The following is a 22358-nucleotide window of genomic DNA, read 5'->3' as shown; positions in this document are numbered from 1 at the left end:
CCCTCTAAATCGACATTTAGACGATTCTTCTAACCCCAGCATAGGCTCTACTTATACAAATGTAAAGAGGGAGTAGGCTTCATACTGCTGGTTGGTGATACAGTGTCGGTAAAGAAGCTTCTGGTGGATCGGTATTAATGGAAACAGCAAAAATAAAACAGAGAGAAAGGAGGATCACAACTTGGCTGCAATCACTTGTTTCTAGGATAATCAATATTTACTGTCTTTCCTTACGGATGGATAAAGAGTGGATACACTCCTCCCTGTGTCATTCTTGGAGGTAGGGGCACAATGCACGTAACTAGTAAAGAACAAAGAGCAGAAGTGGATATATTTTAACTGAAAGAAAAAAGATGTTATGCTGAGCACTGAAAGTTTGGGGAAATTATGGCAGATGATAAAAGAAGGTAAGCGAGAACAGTGAAAAAGAAGGTGTAGAGCAGAAGAATTACAGGACAAAGCAAGGGAAAAGGATTTTTTTTCAGTTCTCTTGGGCCCTATATACCCTACCATAAATCAGTATCAGGATGCTTTAGACAAATATATATTAAAAAGAACAACAGAAACAAAAAAAATCTCCCAGTTTACTGCAGTACTGGTACATTATTATTTCAACAACATTAAGAAAATCCCAATGGACTGTCAGCTTGAAGGCAGGAGGTTCCAGCACAAACCTGCAGGAACGCTACCCGGTCAGGAGCTGCACTCCCAGGCTGCTATCCTGGAGTGAGTTCTAGCCTCAGAAAGATTGTGCTGGAGTTCAAAAAGTTTCTCCAGCCTTGATTTCCCAGTCACCAGAGCTGGAGCCCCTGCTGAAGCACCCTTGAAGCACACCCTTGCTGCCTGCCTGCCCGCCCGGGTTCCTTCAACCTGAAGTCAGCAAACGCGGACGTGCTTAGCAAACCACCGAGTGACAGCAGAGCCAAGCTGCCTGGCTGGGTAGGCTGCCTGCAAAGCCTCCACACTTTAACCAGAGTGATAAGCAGTTACTGCAGCCAACACAGTAGGGACAGATATGAGAATGGGTGCTTTGAACTACTTACGAGGACCTGGTGCACAGCAGGATTACGATCACTTGAACCTAAAGCCAAGGGAGTGTAAGCCCCCTTTAGGTGATGCCATGGTGGCAGAATACATCGTTCTTAAAATTTCAAAGAAAATACACAGTACTGACATGCAGCCAAAAAACACCCAAGAGGCATCCTTACTGCAGTATTTTCCTTATATATGCTTTAATCCATCTACCTATTTATGATTAGGAATGCCTGACTCTTTTTCTCCCTTTCTGTGACTTAAGCAGAAATAGCCTTCTGAAAAGTTTAAAAATACAGAACTAGAAACAAACAAACAACAGGGGTTAGAACTCTTTTATTTCTTTTCCTGTGAGGCACTAATGATCTGTTTCAGAAATGGTATTATTAATTTACACTAGGAGCAAAGTGTTTTTGTCTTCTCCTAGCAACTGCTTGTCATAGGAAGGTGACTTCATTGGACTGTTAAACACTACCAATGAAGAGCAATCAGAGCTTTGGGAAGGATTAAATCAATAGAATAGTCTTTCGGAGATTTAGGAAGTCATGTGGTTTGCATGTGGCTTTGCTTTCATACATACAAAGTATATGAAAAACGTCAAAACATATTGTATCAGGCATTGAAAAAAGAAGCGTAATTTTTTAAAATAGTCACCCTATATCCTTTTCAAGTTTCCAAAATACAATTACCCGATCAGAAACAAGACATGACTAATACCTCTTCAATATTCATGTGAGTAGAATAATAGAAGGACCCACAAAAGTTAAAAAAAAAAAAAAAAACAATTCATAAAATGATGTAACTATTAATCAAAGCCTTTCTTCCTGCAAAAGCTTAAGCACAGGTATAAATTTAAGCCTGTACAGAAACATTCAAAAGATTTGTGCCCTAAGGAATGCAGAACCACGCTCTGTGATTCCCAACAACTATCGCATCTCTGAAAAAAAAATATACCCAGGTATTTCTCTCATATCAGTGGCAGTTATTATGTTTTACATTATTTTCCAGTGTTCCCCATCAGATCAGGTCACTGTAAAAGTAAAAGCACACTCTCAATAGCAAAAAGTAGTAAGTGGCAGAGAAGAGAAACAAAACAAGACCGTACAATAAAATGGAATCTGAGTTGATTTAAATCGATGTTGTTAATGAAAGAGCTTCTACATACTTGATATTATCTATACACACAGGATTTAGGCATCTCAGCTAGCCCTCCAGCATCTAATCAAAAATACTCATTATCTACCTAAATGCAAATGTTTTCAAAACTAGTTGCATTTTTCAATCTGATGGTCTAGTTTCTAAAATTATATCGAGGTTCAACAGAATCTCAAACAACTTGTCTGAGATTCAGCATAAATAGCTGTTTCATAACATTGCAAACATTTCTGCCTGCTTTGAGTTTCTAATATATATTAGTAATATTTTGGGTATCTTCTAATGGAAAAACTAATTAAATTATGGTATTTAAATTTTGCAAAAAAAAATAATTAGTTGCAATGTTACATGCTGCTAGTTATTTCTGAAAATACAATGATTAATGGTATTGTAAAAAAAAATTACAAAAAAAATCCCAATAATTATTTGGTAAAGTAGCTGGTTAATTTTCAACATGAATTACAGCCTATTTCGCAGTATTACCTTTAAAACAGTGACGTTCCATCACCCAATTTATGTTGTTAAAATACTTTTGACTTTTGGAATCTCAGAAGAAAAACTCAAAAAAATGTTTGAATTCTGTCCTGTATCAGTGTATATGTACAACATGCTATAAAGGCAATGCATCTTTCAACAGCTCTGTAGATTTCACAGTTAACATTTAACAAACACAGAAGATGCTAACATGCTATAAAGCCCATTGTTTTCTGAAGATCATATTTATAAAAGTTCTGCTTAAAGTGTACTGTGAATTGAGTAAGATCTGGTCGCTAAATGTGATAACTGTGATAACCTCAGTTCTCCAAGATTTTTCTGAAAGGGTTCAAATTGTGAAAAGGACTGATCTTTTTGTCAGAGGTAATTGCAAGCAGGTATTGCAGAATCAGGCCCAAGGTTTATAATTGTGTAAGCGTCTATAGTCTACACTAATTTATATACATCACAAATGCTCTTTTTCGACTGTCTTACTCCATTAAAGTGGTGATCTATGTATTATTGCATTAGGAAATTTACTCCCACAGAAGCAGCTACTTATTTTCATTTTTTTAATTAAAAAATAATAGACAAATTCACAGTGAAATGATTAAATTTAAAAACAAGTGTTCTTGTCAGAAGAGAGGGGAAAAGAGGGTTTTCCCCCCTCTAAGAAAACAAAGGATTCCTGAAAGTCTTGCACTGATTTATTTTTCCAATTTTAAATACCTTAGGAGTAGCGGAACTGCTACTGGCATGGTAGTATTTCTAACAGTCAATAAATCTAAAATATTATGTGTGAATATTGGAATGAAGCCATTAAGAAGATTACAGCATGCAACGCAGCAGAGGGTCCACATGAAAAAAGGACTGGTAATTCAGGACAACTGTGACCACTGACCTTTGCACAGTCAAGACCACTGGTCAGTCTGACAGAATAATAGAGTTCACATGCATAGAAAGTCATCTAGCCTGTAACTATAATTTAAATACTTAAGTGAATGATTTAAAAATGCCTTTAAATCTCAGTTAATTTATTACGCAGTTTATTAGATAATGCTATATAGTAATGTTTTTCAATCTTGAATTTATCTTGAAAAAATTCACAATGGGAACATTTTCATAGACACATTACTTATACATGGGTAAACTATTAAATACCTATGCAGTGAGGACGTCATCAGGCATACTGATCAAGGAAAGAATTTACTCAGTTTCCTTCAGACAGAAGAAACAGTTTTAGAGAAGTCTTTGAAAAATATTGCATTTCTTTTGTTAGGCTGTTAATCTATCTGGAATCAATTTTTCAAAGGGATGAGAGCTTCTTTTATATTTTCAGTTCTTCATCCTATTTTAACACCCTTCATTGGTACTCCTGCTTATTACATTTTTTCATCAGAAGTTTTACCACCTTTGTACGTATGCTTACAAGTCCTATTTATATAAGCTAAAATATTTCACGTATGTAAGCACCTGACATCTGCTCTAATGCTTTAAGTTTAACTTACCATTTTGATTCTACAGCCTTACATCTTATACATTTTAACCCAGATGTTAGCAGTTGCATTGTCCCCGCTGAATGCAGGAGGACAAGCATGCTGTCATTTTATGAGCCAAAACCCAGACACTGTCTTTGTTTCTAGGTTTTCCAACTACAAGATTATGTGTTTTCCGTTATTTTTTTTTATTTACTGATTGAAGTAGAAAAAGAGATGGGTCTATTTAAATTAAAAGCTTCACTGTAAAAACAAGTTCTGCAAGTATATTTTACATAAAGCACACTTGTTCTGTTTTGTTCAATATTAGATATAAAATGAAATATTTTAAGTCTACTGCATAATCCTCACTCTTAGATAACTTTCATTAACATTAATAATAGTAATATCTACACATCATAGGGAAAAACATACTCTTAAAATTACAAAGAACTGCCGCCCCTATTTTTTCATGCTAGTCTATTCATTTAGAGATCATTTTGACATGCAGCTGTAAAATACATGAGGTCCCCCTCATTGCACAAACATCCTTTTTTTTTTTTTTTTTTTGTTTTTAATGTTCAAAGGACCTCCAGCTACAACTCTAGTGAAGATGATGCTTAATTCTCAATTCTACATCTAGCTATTATTTGACAAGAGGTACGTACCTCCATGACATTATAACCTCAACCTTTTACACTTAGTGCAAAGTCAGTTAAAATTAACAACACACCAGAAAATACCTATTTTTTTTACTTCAGTTATTATTTACTTCAGCTGTATATGTGTACTTCAGAGTACACTCAGAATTATTGTACATGTGTATATACTTTTTCATAGATCAGTGTAAAATCACAGAACAGCAGAATATTTTTTATATGATCAAAGTAAATTTCTTTCATATTTCTGAACTACAGTTGATAATGAATTGAGAGGAAGACTGACCAGACAATCTATAAAAAAAAAAAATCTAGGTTTTAATACTATTATAATCATAGAGGACTGATATTAATACCATCATCAAGAGTTTGATTTCTGTTTTTCCATATACGTACAAATTATCAATACGAGACATAGTATTTCAGTCCAATGCCTCACTTTGATTAAGACAGATTGTTTTAATGATTCACAATTTCAGAAAATGTAGCTCTGATTTCACATTTTGATATAAAATTATTTGTTCTGACAATTTCTGATAGCTTGAGCATCTATAACTAAACAATCAGAACAGTGATTTCACACTGATATTCTTTTAGAGCTGTATTGGGAAAACCAAGGTAAGTGAATTTTACGACTATTTAAAATGATATACAGAACATGTTCCCCTATAGGCAATAGGAAAAAAAAAAAAAAAAAAGGAGGGGGGGACCCTCTGCAAGATCAAAGTCCAGAAAGAACTGGCACTTAATTTATCATCCTTTACAGACAAAAGACAGTTTTCGTCATTTCAAAAGGATCAGATGTCTTTTATGACAAACTGGGTTTGCAGTTTAATTTACAAATAGAATTCTAAGTAAGCAGTCTTTGCTCTGCCAAAGCAAATGACAAACAGTATAGGTTTTCATTCACGCAGCCCTCAGCAGGATAGAAGAGATTAAAATAAAACTGAAATAATTTAGAGAAAACAAATAAATGTTTCAGAAAGTTGAAGAAGATCAAAGCCTGAATTTTCTGACCCCAACTGTACAAGCATTTCTTATTATATTGACCAGTGCCATCAGATCATTAATTAAAAGGAAAGCGCTGGCAGGTGGCAGGGAAGCAGAAGCCGATAATTGGCCCCCTTCTTCTTTTTGCCTTCAAAAACTCTCTCGTTCTTTTGCAAGACATGCCACTAGGCAGACAGAAATGCCTACTTTGTAATATAATGATTAAGATGAGATGAAGAGACTCTTGCGTTTAAAGCAGCTATGCCTAATGAATGCAGCTAGCTTTATAATTATGATCCTACTTCTACAATAAGGAATATGATGTTCCATTCAACATCTCCTCAACTGTCAGAAATGTAAAATCTCAAATATAGGGGTCTATAGTTGCTGCTTTTTACCCCCTTATTCTTTTTACAGCAGTTAGCAAAAACAGGCAAAAATAGCTACTAGTAATCCAAGCATCCATTTAAGAAGGAAGAAAAAAGAAAAAAAAAAAAAAGAAAGAAATATCTGTAAGACTCACCACTACAGCAGGTAGGTTGTTCAGGTCATTAAAAGGATTTTCTAGAGTGTTTGTGTCAACATTTAGCAAAACCACATCCTCCAGCGACCTATTTTTTACTCTCTGTAGAAGGAAAAAATAGTGGAAAAGCATTTTACTATGGCATTCTCCTGCATCCTCCTTTTTATTATAATGGCTAGATTAAAAATCTTGATTTTACAAAGGATAATAGTAGCACAGGCAAGATTTTGAGCTTTATTTGTAGGATCTGAATTAGACAGAAGAGTCAAAATAGATTTTAAAAACACTTCCTTTTCATCAAACATAAGGTTATGTTAATAACCTCTGAAGTACATGCATGTTCAAGAAACTAATTCTTGAAAACCAAGAATTACGTATAACAGTTAAGTATACTGTGTGTGTGTATATGTTTTTATAAGAACATTTTATTCTTTCATATTTGTGAAAATCAGTTATTAATCATATAATCATATTTAAAGCAGAGCAAACTAAGCAATTATTTGTAGATTTATCCAAGTTACAGGTATGTGATGTCTACAAGTATTAAAGAAGAATGGATGAAACAATCATCAATGGACTAGCAGGTAAGAACTACACCATTTCTTCCTTTCGGGGAAAAAAAAAAAAAAGATAAAACTCTTTTCTATATGGTCCTACAGTAAAACACACTATTATGGTCCAGAAAATAATTTCAGAAAGAATCATCTGAAAATGAAATCACTGAATTCTTTTCAGGTTTGTTATTTCTTGACAGAATATAGAAAAGGATCCTAGTCAAGATATTACAATCAATGTATATAGATCATAAGAACTAGGTTTGAGAGAACAGAAGGTTCTGCCTAGTTAAGAGGTATACGTGATAGAAGGCTCTTTTTTGGAAACACAAAAGTGCTAGGGGCTCAGTCTGGGGGAGAACCTACTTCATTGGTTTAGCAAATGGGAATTCATCCTCAGAAGTTGCTTTAGCGGAAGTATGAAACACAGCTCCTGAATGAATTATCTCTACTGCATTATAATCAGACTACACATGCAGGCCTAACCGTGTCATTAAACGGTTATGGAGAGACAAAGCTATTTATTTATTTATTTATTTTATGACCCTACTACTACTTAGCACTCAGGTGGGATTTATTATTTTGTTGTATGTTTAGATCTGGAAAGGCTACCTCTTGTTTTTTGATAAAAATTACTGTTTTCTAAATGAATAGTTATGAATGTTATGGGATTAATGCTAGACTCAAATTTTCAAAGGAGAGGAATACAAGTTAGCTAGGAAATCAGAATGATGATGGCCCCAGAAGAAGTTTTTATTACTATTATAGGAAAAATCTGTTATGTTGTTGTACCACTAAGAAAGACACAAAAAATCCTATAACTGAGCTATTAAATAGACATAGAAATAAATCATGAGGTAGAGCTTGTATATCTCAATAAAGCACTTCAAAAGTATTTCAAAGAGAGCCAATTTTATTTTTTAAAGCATCTGAAACTTAACTTCGGAATTTTGATTGTAAAAAACAGGGATTTTTTTTCTGTAGCATTTCCATTAAAATTATCAATTAGAGCACAAACACCTCATGCTTATCAGTACTCAGAAGTGTACAGCAAACTTACCTCTATTAAGCTTAAGTGGACGCCAATTAGATAAGGCATTGGTGCACTGAAGAAAAAAGACAAAACAATCAAATTATCTTTTAACTACAGCCATTTGTAAACCAAAACATATTTAAAATCTTGGCTTGTACGGTGTCTAGTTAACATCCACTGTGTAAGCTTGTATTAACTGTATACAGGTGCTCTTGAAATTATTACTAGCTGAAAGAAGATATCTTTTTTACTGTGTAATAAATTTCTCATTTCCAGTTTGAATAAGACAAGGCATCATATTCTCAAAATAAAACAATTATCCACACAGACTCTGGAATGAGACCTCCTGCAGTATGCAAGCAGGAAAGTGAAGTAGTCAGGCTAATTTATCATGGTTTTCTATAATCTTCTCTTTCTTCCACTAAACTGATAAAGAATATATTCACTCTCCAGTGTTGGAAGGAAAAAAGCATCCAAGAATCATCGTCACATTATTTGGTGCTGTGAGATTACTAAAAATATTCCCTCCAGAGAAGTGAGCAATGGACAGACTGGTTCAAGCAACTCGGCAGGAAATGAAATATTAAGGGAGCAGAGAGAAAAAATAAATAAAAGTAAGGCCTAAAAACTAAATTGAAGGCAAGATCGCGTATATGAACAGTTAAACACATCAGCTCACATTGCATCTGTTTGACCACATCTCTGAGCCTTAACGAGGCACTGACTGCTTCGAGATTGACTTCCTGAGGCCCAGGGAGAGGCTTTGCTGGGCCAATTCCTGGGGCCTCACCAGTGCAGCCCCAACTCCGCGAAGGAAAGCAGCAATTCTCACCTGCCTACTGCTGCAGGCATTTTTAGAAAAAAATTACACTCACTATGGATTATCCATTTGCTTACATTACCAATGTCCAACAGGAAGGTACTGATTAAAACAAAACAAAAAAGAAAAACAAATGACAGATCAAACCAAGTTTTCAAAAATCAGGTTTGTTGAGACTGCAAACACTGATGGCTTCAAGGCATGGGATGTAGACATTCAAAAAGGGAAAATGGAGACCCCTATATCTTCTCATGTCTCGTTCTTAGCCCAGTGTCGAAAAATTTCAGTACCTCATGACCACTTCAGCTAGGCTAGGGCCTTATACCTTTGTGGTCTAAAAACAAATGGGTGTCCCTCCACTATATGCAGTGAGGAATTAGCCTAAAAACACTCTATAATTTCAAGAACGTCTAACTCTAGGCAATATGTATAAGAAAACAAATCTGAACAACTGTGGCTGACATGTCAGAGAGGATTCTTCTGCTGAATACTGAGCAAAACAGATCCTCCTCTCGTTCTTCACATCAGAATATCTTGGTCTTACAAGTAACATGAACTGGAGAAACTATGGTGAAAAGAAGTGCTATATCACCTACGTATTTTATGCACACTGCTCTAGCAGCTTCACCAGGCCTGTACTGACTTGTAATAGCTGATGATTTGTTCCATTAATAAATCTGTCATTAAAAAGGGCAGTGTGTAGCTCTTTTCTATAGAACAAAGCAACAGCTACATCATTCCAATTTTAAAATATTTACAGAATGAATGTACAAAGCTAATTAGATAAACACATCTTGAAAATGCATGAAATAAAAACTGCATGTATGGAAAGTCAATTTGATAATTTTCAGCAAACAACGAATTTGATTACTGCTGAACTCTGAAGCCCTAACAACAGAGGTCTGTAAAACGTACATAAAATTGCTTACTGTGATACTACTGGGAGCTGCTATATAGATTTTCTCTTGCTTATGCATGTTATTACCAAAAATGTTATTAATCCACAGCATCATTTCCTAAAATAATTACTATGCTATGCAAAACATGCAAGTTAATTGGAAAATAATTGTCCTATTCTCATGAAAACAGGCTTGCATATATCCCAATTCAGGAGAGACCAAATCACATAAAAAGGCATGCTACCATCGTCACTTGAATTTTCTAATTGCGTTATATTCTTAACAGAGCAGCAGCAGAACAGATGCTTTACCATCTACAGACAAAACCGTCATACACTCATATCAGTGACTTAGTTTGCCAAGAAATTACACTGAAATTTGGTGAAATTAGCTTTTTCCTTTACAAAAATTGATTTTATTCACATATAATTACTATAAGAATGCTCAGACTTAATTTCTGTAAGTTTCCTTGAAAGCAAGCCACCTAATGGGATGCAACCAATGACAAGCAACAATCTCTTTGCTTGCTGAAATGTGCAGAAGAAATCAATTTTAAAAAAAATATTCAGAAAAATGTATTTTTGAGAAACTGCTGTTCATTGTAGGAAACTTATTTCTGTGTGTTCTCTTCTACCAGAGCTAAAATGAGCAGTCCTTTCACTGTCTAATGTTTTGCTGTCCTTTAGAAAAAGGAATTGCTATCTTATTTTTTGTATGGTTGTTCCAATTTTCACATTGGAGTTCTCATAGCAGAATTTAAGGCCAAGTAAGTTATGCGAAGGAAAAAATGCTCTGAAGTCAATACACAGGATGTTCACACACAGGACTTTGCACGTATTCATAACCTAGCAAATCCTGGCATCCGGAGATCCATCCATGAGAATCCAGGCACTACGGTCCACACTGGTGCTCAGTGTTAGCGGGTTTGCATTAGTTAAAGAATATTTTTTTGGTTGTCTAAAACTTGTCCGTACATACGGTTGCCTGATAGAACCACAAGATCCTTTTTGGTTACAAAGCAAATTGGAAGAATGTAAATGATTTTTTAATACAGATATAGCTGTTTTGCTCAACGTTGTAGTTTGCTTATTTTCAAGCCCAGAAAATGTACCCCCATTTATCAATTTCTAAACCCCATTGAATTGTATTATTTATCTTTACCAAATGTTAAAGATTTATAGTTAAACTCATTTTAAAAAGCGTATTTCTCACAAAACATGTTTGGTTATTAAAAAGCAAAATAATTTGCAGGATCAGGATCTATACTTAAGCAGTAAATTTAGATGCATTTTATCTTTATTTAGAATTATCCATACTCCCTTAAAATGCCTAACATTAAAGGAAAGAATTAGCAGTTTGATATTTATTTAACGATTTAACTAACTCAGAATGTATTATTTCAACTGAGAGTAAACATGAGCTATCGCAACAATGTTTAAGTTAAACAAAGATAATCTAGTTTCTAAACATGAAAATTTACATTAAAAAGAAAAAAAAGATTACATTAAAAAGAAAAAAAAAGAAAAGGCACTTAAAAAATAACTTCAGTCTGTCAAAATAATGCATGAAAAATTAAAATATATAAAAACATTTAGAAAATTATTTCATTCATTTTGAATTTAGAAGATCCTCTAGGACTGCACACAAAGTAAAGTAACATACATTTTGATCCTGTAAATTCATCAAGCTTTTCCAATTTGATATATTATATACCTAACTGGAAAACATTTACTCATTGTTAATGTATCAAAACATGAGGAAAGTATTGTATGCTTTTATTACACTATTCCAATTTATCTCACAAAAGAACCATTCAAACCAACATGATCAGATAGAGAAACATAAACGCAGACAACTTCAGTAAAAAAAGTCTGAATTATAGTTACTGTGGTAAATTCATTAATTGGGCATTTCCTTTTGTGAACTTTTACGTCTCCATTTGAACATCTCTAAATAAAGGAAACTTTCTTCCCCCTTCTATTGTAATACAGTAAAAGAGAAAAAGGGATATAAATGAGTTTCACAAGTTTAAGAAACTCCATGCTTCTTTTTAATGAGTAAAGAATATTCTCAGGTCATGCCATAATGACCTAGAATCTCAAGTATTATCATCATCAGAAGGAGCTGTGTACAGCATCTAACATTATTATTTCTGAAAACATTATGTGTGCTTAGGAGGGGAAATAAAAAATCTTCTAGTATTCAGGATGCACTCTGCAGGGTACAGCTTGAATAAAGGTGTTGATCTACCTTCTGAGAACCGCATTTATGGGTGATACTGAAGAAAATAAAAAGCTTCTGGCAGTAACTTCAAGTAATACGAAAACTAAACAAATACATCCAAGCTATATCCCCATCTTGGTGCATTTTATCAAAGCTAGGAGGAAAAACAAGTAGGACAGAGTTTCTCCAGAAGAAAACTATCATTAAAGATGAAAGGCTTCGCTACTGTTGAAAGCAAAGGGAGAAGGGCTATTTTTGAAGACAACAAATAATATACAGATGAAGCATAGGAACTATCCTAGATGAAGGCATACCATATCTATTACATATATACCATATATAATAAATCTTGATCTGTAAAAATGTTTTAAATGGATCATTTCTCCATCACAGATCCATAGGGTCTATTTAGAGAGAAAGTCTTCAGGGACAGATACTCCTGTATTAGTTCCTTAATGGAAGTTAATTTGGTATCTCCGGCACTACTATGAGTAGAAGAAAGTAAATCTTTCATTAGCTTGAAATCGTAAAACCCAGGCATTTGGAACAGAAAATTTCCTCAAACTAGCCTGGTATAAGATGTAACGACCATCACAAAGGACAGAAGGACGAGAAGTGACTCAAAAAGTGACCATTTCTTTCCCAATTTCAGAATTTACCAAAAACATGAAGCCTGTCATGTGAACAGAAACACATCAGGAGAAGCATTTGTGAGTTCTTACAATAAAAAAAAATCTGGAATTATCAAAAGGAGATTGTAAGCAATTTGTGCAAGGTGTTGGATATAATCCTGAACCTGTCTTGGCCTAAAGTACAAGCATTAAATCTTTCTTTGGACCTAAGAGAAACAGAGATGTTTACTAAGGCTTGATTCCAGAAACATCCATCAGTATTTTCTGAATGCTTGTACCAGAATCACCTCCCTCAATTTAAAGTAAACATCAAATAAATGAAAACTTTAAGACACTTGCATTTAAATTACTGAACATAGCAATAAAACATGACCAGTTACTATAAACAGGATTCTAAATGCTCTGTTGATAGTAATCAGCACTGTAATTGAAGGTACCAGTTCAAAACCAATGTAAAGGCATGCTGAAATATCTCTGTTCACGTAATCATTTAAGCATTGACTTAAGCACTTTCATAAACTGGAACCTGCACGTTCAGTCACATCAGTAGCTTCTGTTTTCGTGAGTTACTTAGAATTATAAGACAGGTATAAATCTCAGAAGTGAGGATAACGGGTTAGTTATCTTACCAGCAGTAGTCCAGGAGATGTGGAGGAAGCACTGGGATGTAAATGTGTTGCCAATACATTGGATACAACAATGCAGCTGACGCATGAACACAAGCAGTTAACTAAAAACAAAAATGCACACACAGAATTGGCAACAAAAGTAATATGAAAAATAAAAATACAGAATCTTAAATTAACTTTTAGACATGTCAGAACCTTAACATCCCCAAACTGCCTATTATACCGTTTGAATTACTTTTAATTACTTAAATGCATCTATGAAAAAAAACGATATATGCATACAAGTACAACATCTGCAAAAAGTCAGACAGACAAGTCAGTTAAAAGTCAGCCCTGCTGACTCTTCTGAAGAAAAAAATAAGCATGCACTTGTTGATGTTTATCATGGCCAACAAGCCCAGGTATTGTCACAAACGTGCAGAACTTGAGCGTGCCCCTGCAGCCCAGCTCTGCTGAGCAGGAAGGGCAGGGGAAGGGACCCACATTTCCAGTGTTCAGAACGAATTGAATTGATTTGGTCTTGCACGAAGCCACGCCAGTGCGCTCAACTCAGGAGTAGGATTAAGTTCTATTTCTGTCACTATCTTTATTTCCAAACCACCTTTAAAAAAATCTAAGTGAATATTCCCTGTGACAGCAAAACAACTTTATTACAAGTTTCCAAAATTGCCCATCCCCTCTTCGCAGTTACCCAAAACAGAAACTGGCAACAAAACTGGCACTAACATCACCAGAAAATGAAGACTCCTTGATCAAGAGAAAAAGCGTTACAATTTGCTCACCACTCAAAAAGGGCATGTGGACATGGCTGGTTTGTTTTCAAATAAATAAATTAAAACATAAAACGAAAAAGCACTACTACAGAACTGATTAGTAACTAGGTCTTCTTCAGTTCTTGAGCGAAAGAAATAATTTGCAATACACAGAGAATTCAGATTTGATCTCTCAAACACTGTGTTACTGTTAGGAGTTGCTCAATTTTGTTTATGTTACTAAGCAGCCACAGAGCCCATGGAATGAGAAAATACCAAGACCCATGTTCAAAACAAGATAGCCTATATCCAGCACATAAAACACTGGAAACCTCACAAAAATAAATAACAAATAAAAACCAAGCAAATCAAACACACCACTACCACCAAAAACAAAAACAAAAAAACAAACTTGGACCTATTGGGACGAGAAGTGTGTTCAAAACAGCGTTTATGAAACCCAACCATAAGGCTTAACACAATCTCTTCAGGGCACAACAGGTCATACCCAGGGAACAATTTGTGCTATTGATGCTATATTGTCCTTCTGCTTTACTTACCTCCGTCATCTAATTCAGTCTGTGAATAGCAGTACACACAAAGGGAATGCCCCATGCAGAAGACTCCAAGCTTATGGAAGAAGACAAGTCTGTCCTAATGCTTTATATCACAACAAAATTACTATCTGAGGTTAACTTGATTATTACTGCTCTTTATTGGACATGTACTTTTATTGCAGCAAAACGAAGAGCTAAAAATAAAATGTAAATCCTATCCATACAGCAAGTGCTAAAATATTATGGATTTTACAGAAAGAAAAAAAAAATCCCTGTTGGTGGAACAGATCAGCAGTTAAAGCTTTCACACCCAGGCTGTCTTGTAAATAAAAATTATGCTGTAATTTTGTATATATATTTTTACACTAAAAAGGAAAAAAATAATTATAAGAGCACTGCAACAGAAAGCACAGACAATTACAATTTGTGCGGCATAGTTTGCTCAGCACTCAGATTAATATAACACGATTAAATATGGAAAAGAAGAGGGTCTGAAAGCTCCTGAGGGATATCATTAGGGCAAATTGCCAAAGAATGAAACATGAGCCAGTCAGGAGAGCCTGGAAGCTGCAGTAGTACCAGGGGACCTGAATGTTCGACAGTTGGAGCTTCAGCAATGTGTGAACTGCAGGTTAAGGCATCAGGAGAGGCTGCTCACTGACACGCAGAATGTCACTATTGACCAGCGCGCTGCCCGAGCCTGACAGCTCTGCTACAGAAAGCCAAGGATATCATAATTCCGTACTTAAACTGCTCATTTCAGCTTAACATTTTGTTTCCTAGCTTTACGTCAAACAGCTGCAATTACTCTCAGTTTAGACTTAACAAAAAAAGGCTATTTTAATAGTTAGTGTTTTGTTACTAAGAATTAATTGAATTGGGGGATGAAATAAATGAACACTTACCCCTCTTCTACACAGTGGGATTTATGAGTTTTATTTCCATATCCTCTCTCTCTGTAGTTTAGCTCTTATAACTGATAGCACAAATCAAGCTCAGTATTATGGCTTTTGGTCTTTTAGTAATTCCATAAGCATTCTGAGAAATTTGTGTGTCCACATACTGCTCTTTAGAGTATATAAATTTCAAACCACAATACAAAAATTAGCATGTATTTCAATCACAAACTGCCATAAAGCTGAGCGCAGAGTTATATGGGAGATCCCCCAATGTATATATACTCCTCCTCCTATTAATAGGCATTCATAAATTATGAATTAACATGACAATACTTTTTGCATAAAGAAATATTTTTCTCTCTTATGCATATGTCCACGTTATATTTTAGCTCTCATTTTAACAGAGGAAGCAGGTAAGTCCATTCAAAACATTTGAAGTTTTCTTAACTGCTGTTTTAGAATCTGTATTTTGGTATGGCATTCGGACTGGCATTTATGTAACATTAAATATATATATATATATATATGTTAAATTTTAGCATTTCTAGGAGTTAAGGTAAAGAGTTGATTACTTAATTGTCAAATATTTCTTTACACTACTTTGGTAGGTGTCCAACCATTTTAATTTGACATTAATATGTTTTATAGTTTCCTGGTGTACACAGCTTGTAACAGAAGCAGCTAAGGAATACTGCTACTCTTCAAACTGTGACATTTTTAATACCGTGCCAACTCTGCCTTTAAGCAGATACTGATATGATAATTGTAGATTTCATATAAAAATATTTCACGCTTTCTGGTAAATTTTCTTTTTGTGTTTTTTAGTGTTTCAACAGTGACTGCATTTCTCCAAGGCATTAGCTATTTAAATAACGTACTTTTTAATTGTCATACTTACTTGCAGTTATAAATAGAAGAAAATGGGGAATACTAAAAATCTCTGAATAGTGCTGCAAGTCCTAAGTATTTAGTATTTAGTATCCGGTTTAAGTGAACTGAAAAGCATGCAAGAGCAGGTAGAGCCCAACTGCTTGCATAGGTTCTCAGGGGTCTATAAAGGTGACCACCAGATTTGGGGAGGGGATGTCTGACAGCAGCTGCACTTGGGAGCAGAGCCAGCGAGAGCATGAGCAGGCACCCTGCGGGAAGCTGGAGGAGGAGAGGGAAAGGCAGACAGCGCAGCACAAGCTCCAAGGTGCAGAAATGAGCATCTGTTGCTTGACCAAGTAGTGAGAAGTCTGACTGGTGAGATCTTTATGCTACTTAGAGAAAAAGGCATTTGTCTGGAGCCTGTGTGTTGACAATCCACCTTTAAGCACATTTTTAAGAGAAATGGCATAGATTAGAAAAAATCTCTTTTTGAAGACAAATAGTTGCTATCCTAAATAATAAGGTCATCTTCAAGGCTGTGTACAACCTTACCTATTATGCCAGCTACTACTGGAGATTAGATAAGCTTGCATATACAAAGAGAAAGCATTTCTCCAATACAATTTGCTAAATTCTTAGGTATTCACAGAAACATAACATTGCCAAAGTCTGCGGTTTGTTAAAAAATCTTATGTTTTTTAAGAATGCAGCAGAACATTTCTGCATGGACTAGTTACTGCATATTTGATAGCTCACTACACAGTTTGAGTATGCAGCGACTGATGTTGAGATACACTTCAACAGTCCACTGCACTGGAAAGAAAACACGTAGCAATGCTGTGTTTTAAACCATAATAAAACGGGCTGGCAATTTTTAAATAAAGCTTTTGTCTCTTGAAAACCATTTGTCAACACTGAACAGATTTTTTTAATGTTTCCAATATTTTTCAATTTTTTAGACAGTTTTTCTTCATTTCAAACAATTTCATCTAGATTAAAACTTTTATTTAATATAATTAGGGCTTTAAAAATTGGTTGAAATAGGTGGGGGTAAAAAATTGTCTTAAACAAAAGGATTTTAAATTACATAACTCAAGTCAATGGATCTCAGCTAGCTTAGAAACAACTTTTAACAAAACACAAAAAAAAATTTTCCCATGTTAATGAATTTACTGACATTGAGTACAACAAAGTTTCAGCTTGTTTCTGATCTATTCTACTAAGACACTCTAGTCAGCATAACCATATAAGCTTTCATCACCCTACAAGAAAAGCATGCGGTGTTTTATCTGGAGCACTGCAGTGATTCCAGCACAATAATTTTATCTTTCTCTCCTGAAAAAAACATGTGAGAACTATGTGCTGGCAGATAATACTGTCTCTCCAAATAGTGGAAGAACACATTACAAAGTCTGTTTGCAAAATTCATTACTGAGTGAAAGTAAATTGATTACTATGAACTTGCAGCAAGACTATAACAATGCACAAGGAACTCCTTTCCACCTTATGGCAGTAAGCAGCCGCTCAGGAACAACTGTTGTTCCAAATCTACACTCTGCTGAACAGGAGCAGTCTGAACAGTTAGTTCAAGCCTTGAACTAAAGCAGCTTTATCTGCTCCTGGAAACACGGAGACTGCAGCTTCTCCACTCCCATCTCTCATGTAGCTGTAATAATTCTGATGCATGTATCTGCTACACACAATATTCAGTATTCAATTTAGCAATGAAGCTTTCAGCTGTAGATTTTAAAATGAGTAGTCTTTTTTTTTGCTAAGAACCCTACAGCATGTCCAGAACAGAAAGATTTTCTGCAGACTTGCTTATTATGTCTACTTGATACCTATTATTTACAAAATTTCAACGAGTAACATGAAAACAATTATTCAGTATCTTGCATAAGATATTTTCTTTTGCCTGACGCTTACTTTCTATCTATAAAAATCATTTTATTTGAAGCAGTTTCTGTAACCAAAGGTAGAAAGAGAAGCAGAGCACAGGTGACCAGATTTGCACATGCCGCAATGCAAAAGCTAGAAACGCAGAATCTGATTAGCAGAATCTTGTCTGAAAGCCAAAAATGGCAGCAGAAGTTCGACAAAACGCTAAAGTAAAATTAACCTGTGATACCATACAGCCCTTCAAAATCTACTGTAAGTAACTGAAGAATTACTGTGATAAAACCACTTCCTGAAAGCCCCTCAAACACTGTCAATCTCTGTCAACACCATGTCCAGAAATGGGTACTGGTATGCTCCTTCCCTCCTCCCTCACAGAGCCATTGGGCTAAAGAACTGCTTGCCTCCCACTGCCTTGACCACACATATGTTGAAAGATGCCAAAGATACTGTTTAATTAACTCATCTACTTAGCAGTACCTATAGCAATAAATCGTAGAGGGTCACCATCCCTGTTCCAGTAGCTACCATCAGCCTTGCCCAGCTCTTACTGCTGCTATCCCAGTACTCCCAGTGTATGAGAATTACTGTGAAACCACTGAGAGGAATGGCCGTAGTGGTGAAAGGAAGCCTCTCCTCTACCTTATTACAACTCTAAGATTATCAGCTTCGTCACAGGGGACTTCCGTATCTAAATCTTGTTTGGTCAAGAACAAAATCAGGCCCCAAACCTGTAACAGATACTTAACATCTGCTAAAACTCATTTTCTCGTCCATTTCTTGAATGGGTAGGTGAAGACTGCTGGAAATTAATATTGGGAAGGGAGCCCTTGCTTTGACCATTTTATAACAGAGCATAAATCCCTTTCCAGCTTTAAAGAATAAATAGTTGGACTAAATCATCACCTTCATCTATTCTGCTGTCCTTGGAAGAGGACAGAAGTCACCGATTAAAAAAAAAAAAAGCAACAAAAGAGACCAGAATATACTATCCAAGCCATGAGAACCAAAGGCATTTCTCAGGCATTTTTTTAATTTAGCTTCTGGCTAACAGTTTCCCATCTGCCATCCCCATAACCTCTAAGAAGAAAAAAGGGAAGACCTTAAATGAGCCATAATGCATTTTCTTCCTGTTGGCAAGATGAAGCCCCCAGTGCTCCTTAATCACATAAGGGAGAGAGGTAAAGGGAAATGTATTTTCAGTCCACAGATGAAAATTTTCACTTTATCCATTGTGAAATCAAAATATGGAAAAGAAACATTCATTTTAAAAACTGCATGTATCCTGTTTTTTGGTTTTGTTTTAATATTAATTCACTTCTTTTTTATCCTTATTCTGGAGGAAGGAAAGGGAAGAGAAAGAAGAGTGTTGTTCACGAATTTGACAGCACTTCATATGCAATCAATTTCATTCTTTTCTTGCTATTCTTCATTCACAAAGCAGCATTATGGCATCATTCTTGTGCATTAGTTTGGAAGGGAAAAGAAAAGACCTCAGACACGGTTTGTTCCTTGCCTATGGCTCCAGGAATGACATGCTTCTCAATAATGGAAGCTGAACAGAAAATAAAATTGAAGTGGTAGTAGACAGGTGAGGACTCCGTGACAAATACCACTGGCATCCTGTGCCTACACTAAGGACCTACATGTGTTTTTATGGATTAGCTGAGGTATGTATATACCCAAGCAGGTGTGTTTGGCATAGATAAAGCCACTTAACTTGATTCAGTTACTCAATTTCATCATCTCACAAAGGCTCTTAGTAATATTTTTTTTAGGTTAAAAATGAAACATCTGAAACTTGGTCAAGTCAGTTTTTATTCCTAACACATTGCAGATTAGGTTAACATATCTCCTATTGATATTCATTTATCTTATAACTAATTATGCTTCTTTACATCATGTTGAATAATTTCAGTTTCCTCATTCTTTCATTTCATCTTGTATATTCTTGATGATTTGTTTATTCTTACTTTGTCATTTATTTATTTGCTAACTGCTTTATCTCCTCGTCTCTCACAAAAACACAGACAGAAGAACATGAACCTATACATCTTTATGTCTCTCTTTTCTGACCATCTTGTAACTCCCCCCCTCTTTCCTCCTCTATTATGACTCTGTCTCTGTGGAGGAAGAGCTACCCTCCTGTAAAATAAGGGAGTTCTGCAAATGTTTCTTGGTTCTGAAAGGAAAGTTTCCAGGAAAATAATTTTTATTAATGTTTCCTCCCCCGGAGTAACTCCGTGGTATGTTCTTCTGCCATACACTAATTAAGAAGCAGCAGGGAACAGCTTCCTTGTGAATAGCTGACAGACAACTTATTTACTGCAAGCAAGACTAGAGATAACCACTGACTATGTTATAATTCATCTCACCATTGGTGAATTTGCGTGGGAGGAGGGGGAATAAAGCAGCAGTTAGTGAAAAAGGAGAAACCTTGCCATAATGGCACACCAGACCAGAGAGCTGGCATTACACTCAAATACTCTTTGGTAACTCATCTTCACTGCTTTCACTTCACACAATCACAATGACATCTGCAGTTTTCTGTTTGTTTAGGGTATTGAGACTGTTCTTGCCATCCACAACAGCCTGCAGACCCTTTCACTTCCCATTCCCATGCAGCCCAACCACAAAGGGCCTCTCTTGGAGGGTCAATGCCCACAGCAGGGCCTGCTCCAGCTCTACACAGCATTCTGGTTTGGCAGTTTTTACTGAATTGCCAAAGATTACACGAATCAAAAGAAGCAACTCCTGCCTCGTATCTTCATCTTGGATTTGTTCCTTTTTGCGAAAGTGCTAATGAGTTATAAACTTTAAAACTTTATTTTGAAATCAATGTGTAAATCAGTCTGTTTGCCAGTCTGTATGCTTTCCTGTTACAGTATTTGTTTTCATTGAAATGAAACCCAGTGATACAATCGCACACAGGTAGCAACAGCAATCAGCAGATATTCTGAACTTCTGGACTGGGAGAGCTTTCCAGTTCCTGAGCTTGGCTCAGTTTTGATGCCTCCCTTCCCTGCTCCCTTCACTTCACTGCTAGAAGCAGGCGGCAGGCCCGTGTCCTAGCAGGGCCTCAGCTGCACCCACAGCACGCACCCTGTCCAGCTGACCTTACCTTACCTCCAGGCAAGGTATCTTAGACTACTTACACCTGAACTTTTAAAAATTAAAGGACACCACTCTTCATCTACTCAAATGATCTATGTGACCTATTATTCCAAAATGAATTCTAACAATGCTTCCAGGAGCTGAGCATCAGCAGAATAACTGCTGCTTTGCAAGTTAATGAATGACACATTCCTATCCACTTTTTGTTTTCCAAGAACTACATTTAGCCCTTGCATATTTCTGCCCAATATGTACTACCTCAAAGGAATTTGAGATAATAATTTAATTTCAAATTTATAATTTTTGCATTACTGGGACAGTACTATTTAAAAAGAATCAAACACTTCACAGATACATTTTTAGATAAAATTGCAACCACACTGCAGTGTACAACGAAAAAATGGATGCTATGGTTTGGTTCAGTCAGAACTGGGAATATAACCCCAGCACAAGGCACCGTGATGCTGTCACTAAGATATATGACAGCACCTAATACCATTGTTTTCCCCAACCTGAGAGCTTGTATGGAGCCAATTTTTCCACTGTTTTGGCCTTTTAGCTTACGCCAGAGAAACAGCTCCACAAATAGCCAGCTTTGAACTCAAATAAAAAATACAAAAGAGCTTTCTGTCTTTCCAAGCTTCACACTAACATACACTGCACTCCAAAACCACACAGCGATCTGGCCTGGCCACAAAGCACTGCTTGGCTGATTTTCTAAGTATATCCAGCAATCTGCAACATATACACCACAGAGAGATTTAAATGAAGTGCAAGAAATAGACAAACCCAAGAGTTGTTTTCTGTTTCAGTTGATGATATTACTGCCTTGGGACATACAGATTTTGGAATAAACTTAAGAATCTTGGATTTCAGGTCAGATGCAGAAGGAGCAAAGCAACACACAAAGATAATGTGTCAGAATAAGGAGAGTGTTGCCCTCCCTTGCAGCTGTTCAGCTGTATTACATTCTCCAAGGAGCCTCCTCAACCTCCCAGTCCCCAAGTGACCACAGATAGCGTGACAGTACCCCAGCAAGACTACAGAGGCAAGGAATATGCAGCTACTGTTCAGACCAACTAACTATTGCAACCAAGTGGAACTGCAGAAAGCTCTCTTTCAATATAAGCAGCAGTAAAAATAATTCCACGAATGTATGTTGTGGGCAAATT

General features: G+C 35.8%; 1 protein-coding gene across 2 annotated transcripts in view; it reads right to left on the bottom strand.

The window, feature by feature from the left end:
* Positions 1-22358, bottom strand: part of DENND1B (DENN domain containing 1B) — a 158151-nt gene that overhangs the window by 49643 nt on the left and 86150 nt on the right. For both annotated transcript variants that reach the window (XM_027463101.3, XM_027463102.3), the window contains 3 exons: positions 13099-13199; positions 7923-7968; positions 6309-6410 (listed from right to left, as the gene is read on the bottom strand). In XM_027463101.3, coding sequence (XP_027318902.1) covers positions 6309-6410; positions 7923-7968; positions 13099-13199 — 249 coding nt within the window. The remainder of the gene's footprint in view (positions 1-6308; positions 6411-7922; positions 7969-13098; positions 13200-22358) is intronic.

The sequence above is a fragment of the Anas platyrhynchos genome, chromosome 8 (assembly GCF_047663525.1).
Source record: "Anas platyrhynchos isolate ZD024472 breed Pekin duck chromosome 8, IASCAAS_PekinDuck_T2T, whole genome shotgun sequence".
In the NCBI taxonomy this organism is placed as follows: domain Eukaryota; kingdom Metazoa; phylum Chordata; class Aves; order Anseriformes; family Anatidae; genus Anas; species Anas platyrhynchos.
This window is presented reverse-complemented; position numbering and strand designations above follow the sequence as displayed.